The 6,305-nt window shown below is 38.4% G+C and overlaps 1 protein-coding gene across 1 annotated transcript; it reads left to right on the top strand.

Moving 5' to 3' along the window:
* The first annotated feature begins 2,515 nt into the window (after window positions 1-2,515).
* On the top strand, window positions 2,516-5,945 carry LOC107734292 (lactoylglutathione lyase-like). The gene is made up of 6 exons (XM_016546222.1): window positions 2,516-2,687; window positions 3,507-3,589; window positions 3,851-3,991; window positions 4,257-4,324; window positions 5,058-5,147; window positions 5,494-5,945. Exons 1-6 carry the CDS (start codon window positions 2,619-2,621, stop codon window positions 5,583-5,585), a joined length of 543 nt encoding a protein of 180 aa, XP_016401708.1. The 5' UTR covers window positions 2,516-2,618; the 3' UTR covers window positions 5,586-5,945.
* The last annotated feature ends 360 nt before the right edge of the window (window positions 5,946-6,305 follow it).

Below are 6,305 nucleotides of genomic sequence, written 5' to 3'. Positions count from 1 at the left end.
ATTTAGGGTTTATTGTCTCAAGATGGAGAATAGATGCACTTTTTAATGTATCTGTATTTTAATTATTTAAATATTTAATTTTTAAAATATATTTATAGATGCACACACATACATTTACGTGCATGTTCAATACAATACATTTAATCAGATTTGTAAATAATCTTTTCTAATCAAATTCTTTTTTTTCTTTTTTTTTAAAAATTATCTTCATTCTTAACTCTCCACGTACACTGAGTAGTTTACACACACAATATTGTCTTTTCACACACAGCCCAAGGCACCTATACATTCACTCAGAACATACGATGTGGTCATGTGTGTTAGTTTTAAGGATGTGTGTAGGATGTCTTACGGAATGATATTTATGGCCTAAGAGTTTCTCTTAGTTCACTAACCCTTTTGTCTCTTTTATTTTAATATATAGAGTCAAACCAACATTTATTCAGACACCTTCAACATTTCACACATTATCACAGTTTATTCGCTATAGTTTAGAAAATCAGAATCAGAATCAGAATGAGCTTTATTGCCAGGTATGTTTACACATACGAGGAATTTGTTTTCGTGACAGAAGCTTCCACAGTGTAACAGAATGACAGTGACAGAACAAAAAACACAGATAATAAAAAATAGAACAAGTAAATAAGGAATAAAAATATATAAATTGACAGTTGTATGTGCAGGTATATTACAATAGACAGTTTTTGTATGTACAGGTACTGTATATTATGTGCAAATTTGAGGTGTAGTCTGAGTATGTGTGTTAGATAAATAAGTGTATGAGTGTATAAATAGTGTGTGTTCCACAGTTATTGTTAAGTGTTCATGAGATGGATTGCCTGAGGGAAGAAACTGTTCCTGTGTCTGGTCGTTCTGGTGCTCAGTGCTCTGTAGCGTTGACCAGATGGCAACAGTTCAAAGAGGGAGTGTGCTGGATGTGAGGGGTCCAGAGTGATTTTGCCAGCCCTTTTGCTCACTCTGGATGAGTACAGTTCTTGGAGAGAAGGGAGGGTTGTACCAATGATTCGCTCAGCAGTCCGGACTACCCTCTGTAGTCTTCTGAGGTCAGATTTGGTAGCTGAGCTGAACCAGACAGTTATTGAAGTGCAGAGGATGGATTCTATGATGGTGGAGTAGAACTGTTTCAGCAGCTCCTGTGACAGGTTGAACTTCCTCAGCTGGCGAAGGAAGTACAACCTCTGCTGGGCCTTTTTAACAATGGAGTCTATGTGAGTGTCCCACTTCAGGTCCTGAGAGATTGTGGTGCCCAGGAACCTGAATGACTCCACTGCAGTCACAGTGCTGTCCATGATGGTGAGTGGGGGGAGTGCAGGGGGGTTTCTCCTGAAGTCCACGGTCATCTCCACAGTTTTGAGCGTGTTGAGCTCCAGGTTGTTGAGACTGCACCAGACAGCCAGCTGCTCGACCTCCTGTCTGTAAGCAGACTCGTCACCGTCCTGAATGAGGCCGATGAGTGTGGTGTCGTCTGCAAACTTCAGGAGCTTGACAGAGGGGTCTTTAGATGTGCAGTCGTTGGTGTACAGGGAGAAGAGCAGTGGGGAGAGGACGCAGCCCTGAGGAGCTCCAGTGCTGATCGTACGGGTGCTGGATGTGTATTTTCCCAGCCTCACTAGCTGCTGCCTGTCTGTCAGGAAGCTGTTGATCCACTGACAGACGGAGGTGGGCACGGAGAGCTGAGTTAGTTTGGGCAGGAGGAGGTTTGGGATGATAGTGTTAATGGCCGAGCTGAAGTCCACGAACAGGATCCTCACATAAGTCGCTGGTCTGTCTAGATGTTGCAGAACATAATGCAGTCCCATGTTAACTGCATCGTCCACAGACCTGTTTGCTCTGTAGGCAAACTGAAGAGGATCCAGTAAGGGTCCAGTAATGTCCTTCAGGTGGGCCAACACCAGTTTTTTCAAAAGACTTCATGACCACAGACGTTAGAGCCACAGGTCTGTAGTCATTAAGTCCCGTAATTTTGGGTTTCTTTGGGACGGGGATGATGGTGGAGCGTTTGAAGCATGAAGGGACTTCGCACAGCTCCAGTGATCTGTTGAAGATCTGTGTGAAGATGGGGGCCAGCTGGTCAGCACAGGATTTCAGACAGACTGGTAATAAATGGTAATAAAAGGTGACAAGAACTCAGAGTTAAACTGTGTCAGAACAAATTAGTCTTGATAATGTCAGATAACAATTAAGCAAAACATGGTCAGGTAAAAGTTTGGTCCCAAAGTTTGATCAATTTTACTGGTAGTCCACTGTATGAAGAATTTTGGGGTATAATATGTCACAGTTTACTTTATTTTGCTATCCTCACTTACATAAATGAACTATAGTGACCTGCACCCACTAGTAAAAAAAAAATCAAAAATTATATCTGGTGTCTGAATAATTTTTGGTTTGACTGTATAAGACATTTATGGAAACCCACTCACCGAGAAACGCCCTCTGCAGGAAGGAAAGTGAAATTACAGCAGCTCGGTTATTTTATCGCTCCTCCCACAGTTACGTCAGGCCGCTGACGCCATGCGCAATGACCACGCCCCCTGCGTGCTAACTTTCCGCCGAAGTGTCATCCGCCAAGTGACCATCAAGCCGAAACGCACCAAAAAATGACCGACCAAGGGCTGACGAATGAAGCAGCTGCCGCTGCGTGTAAAGAAGGAAACCCCATCACTAAAGTAAGACGCTGCACTTGAGTCCAGAACTAGGGCGAGACCTGTCAATCAAACACGAAGATCGTCGCTCATTTCCCTGTTCTCCTTTATAACTCTTAACTACTGCAGGCAAACTTTGCGATTCAGAGCATCTCCTTGATATTTTACAGTGATTTATCCGCATCTCTGAATCTCTGTTAGTTTCCTAGCTGACTTTGAGAAGATTGTATGTGTAAGTGCTGTATTGCTGAGTCATATGGAAGTGACAATCAATATAGACTTGATTCTGTATGTAATGCAGATTGATTTAAGTTAGTAAGGATGACCTTTGACATTGTACACAGATGAAATGTTGACCGGTGGCTCGTCCAGTGTCACAGACAGAGCAGTGCCTACATACAAATATTACTATAAGAACACTCACAAACTTTTCATTATGGAAAACTTGGTAATATCAGGAATTTTTAACAATTTTTGTCCATTCCGTTTGTCATAATCTTAAGCAAATTTGTGCAGTTTTAACCCAGGAGATGCTGTGAAATAACATCTATATCAGAGAGCTGTTCATAATAATCATAATTCGTAAGAGCACATCCATAGTGCAGAGCTGCTAGAGAATGACATCGTTTGAATAATTTGAATATTACATAATTTGAAATCTATTAATAATTTTGTGTTGCTCAAATGTCCAGACCATTATTAAAAATTATTTTTAAAATGCTCCCCCCCCCCTTCCCCATTATGGTCTCAGACTTTTGAATGCCTCTGTTTATCATTTTTTCCTCACCTTATCCATCTTTTACATTATGTTCTTACTGAAAGCTATTCATCCCACTGCTGTAGGACTTCATGATGCAGCAGACAATGCTGCGGGTTAAGGATCCGGTTAAATCCCTGGATTTCTACACACGCATACTAGGAATGACGTGAGAGAACCTTTTCTCTATTAAAAATGAGAATTCAGGCTTGATATGATTCGCTTTAGGTTTTACTTGTAATATCCAAATGTATTATGCATGTAAAAATGTTTAGAAAAAACATTTTAGTTCTATTTTCATCACACACACAACAAAATAGGCATTGTAAAATTTTGTAGTAGAAAGCATTGAAAATGCATGTAAATGGGATTATCAGTTGAGTACACTAGTTTGCATTGAAGTCTTTTTAATGTGAATGTTTAATTGTAGGCTGTTACAGAAGTTTGACTTCCCCTCCATGCAATTCTCCCTGTATTTTCTGGGTTATGAGGATAAGAAAGAGATCCCTGCAGATGTGAAGGAGAGGACAGCCTGGACGTTCTCCCGTCGAGCCACTATAGAGCTCACACAGTAAGTGTGTGTGTGTGTGTGCTGTAAGGAACAGATTAAAACCTTCCTGGTCTTTAGATATCAGCGTCAGCCATGTAAAAATCCATACAAGTTGAGCACTCATCTTCTGCATAGAGTTCTGTTCTGTGAATTAAGACCTGAATGATGTCGGTGTCGAATCTGTCGATCCTGTAATACTGTAATACTTCAAAACAGAAGTCCAAAGTGCGAGGCTGTTTTTATGTGCCATTCTATATTTCTCATTTGACTGTTCTCTTTTTATCAGTAACTGGGGCTCGGAGACGGATGACAGCCAGTCTTACCACAACGGCAACTCAGACCCAAGAGGCTTTGGTAAATATAACATTTCTCTCTTTCATTGTCAGGCTGGACTATATATATATTTCAATAAGATATATCTTTATATTTATGTATTTTGATCTTTGTGCACTGAACCAGCATAAAAGGGTGTTTTTTATTAATTTATAGAAACCATAATTTTGGCTCAACAGCAGTTTTTTTTAACAGTAAATTAAAAAGATTAGTTAAGATAGTTAAAATATTCAGGGCATATTTGACAAATTTCAGTATATAGTTCAATATATCAGTATACAGTGCTATACCACGAAATATTTACTTATATATATTTCAACAACATTTTATTGCACTAAAAAAATGCCACACGGGGACTTCAGTGAACATTTTTGATCAATAATGCACACTATTCACATTTATTTCCTCTGCCGTTTTGGCTACTGAAATTTAAATCAGAGATGCAAATAAAGCATCTGTCTTAACGCTCCCCCTACTTGTGATTTCACAAAACAATGGAAGGATTGTGAAACCCAAGTCATTAGGAACTGTAATGGTCAAATAAAAAGTGCATTAAAATCATTGTGACATCCATGATGTTGCATTATTTTATATTTTGTATTATACATTTTTTCATGCATTATTTTATATTGCCAACAAAATCATTGCAAATATGTGAAAATATAGTCCTAGATAAAAGTATAATGCAATATCTCTATTTCTCTATATTACATTGTTAAACCTAAAATATGAAAAATATACATTTTTACCTTAGGCCATATTGGAATTGCTGTACCGGATGTCTATGCTGCCTGCAAGCTGTTTGAAGAGAATGGAGTGACCTTTGTAAAAAAGCCTGATGATGGTAATTTCTTTAATATTATCCTGTGGGATTATTTTAATTACATCTGCAACAAACTATTTTAGTGTCACAGAATTTGCTAATTTTGGATGTTTATATTTGCATGTGTTCTCAATAGCATACTATCATACTACTCTTACTATTTCTGCATTATATAGTATATATAATGTGCACAGTATGCACATTTTCTGTATTCATGCAATACCCTTTTTTAATAAATAGAATTGGATTAAAAATGCAAAATAACCATGTTTGATTTCCAAATATTCAATGTCACTAATATAAAGTTACAGAAGTGTACTTGCTGTTTATTTATTTTATGTTTGTTCAATTGTGTTTGTCTTGCAAGGTAAAATGAAGGGCCTGGCCTTTATTCAGGATCCTGATGGTTACTGGATTGAGATTCTCAGCCCCAACAACATGGTGCCCATCACTTCTTAAAGACTGTTGTAATGCTGTGACCTGATCAGAAGACACTAGTTATGATAATCAAGGACAGATAGGTGATCGGAACGGGGGATTGCTCTGTGGACAGCATGGAAAGCAGTGCACAATCAAGACTGACCATCTTTGACATGACAGCGGCAGTGTGTTAGACATCTGATCAGCTGAATATAACAATATAATTTGACATTTACGTTATGAGATAATGCAGTCCTTCATAGAGTCTAACCTTAAAAGTTTACATTACTAAAATACAATATTTTTTTAATTGATGCAGGCCTCCATAGAGTCTAACCTTAAAACCCTGCCTTTATTTGTTCAAATAAAGCAAAGCAAGTATTTTTGTGTCTTTTTTTTTTGTTGACTGTTTGAAGAATCCTGTAGTATGTTTGTTTCAGGATACAATATTGGTATGTACCCTATTAAAATTCAATTCAAAGGAAATGCAGCCGCAAACATACTTTGAGCCTTGCACGATTGAACGTGTCAGAACACGTGGCTTACACTGAACCAGGTTTAAGAAGATTGAGTACTCAAAACAGCTGACCAGCATTAAAATGTGACTTCAAGCAGAGTTGGCTGTCAGGAAAAGCTGAGAAACACTCATGTGTGGTTACAAAATGGCGTTTGGCAAAATGAAGAATCTTGCCGGGCAACAATCCAACCAGTTTCTACATTCGTGTTATGATGAGCAAGGCAGTTGGTAACATCATCATT

This window comes from Sinocyclocheilus rhinocerous, unplaced genomic scaffold, assembly GCF_001515625.1.
Source record: "Sinocyclocheilus rhinocerous isolate Xijiao unplaced genomic scaffold, SAMN03320098_v1.1 scaffold730, whole genome shotgun sequence".
NCBI classification, from domain to species: Eukaryota; Metazoa; Chordata; class Actinopteri; order Cypriniformes; family Cyprinidae; genus Sinocyclocheilus; species Sinocyclocheilus rhinocerous.
This window is presented reverse-complemented; position numbering and strand designations above follow the sequence as displayed.

Bases quoted from the DNA above. Each gene is read 5' to 3' on its own strand.
- LOC107734292 (XM_016546222.1), top strand. From the start codon at position 2,619: ATGACCGACCAAGGGCTGACGAATGAAGCAGCTGCCGCTGCGTGTAAA. The intron at 2,688-3,506 runs GTAAGACGCTGC...CCACTGCTGTAG, and splicing joins AAGGAAACCCCATCACTAAA to GACTTCATGATGCAGCAGAC. The intron at 3,992-4,256 runs GTAAGTGTGTGT...TCTTTTTATCAG, and splicing joins GCCACTATAGAGCTCACACA to TAACTGGGGCTCGGAGACGG.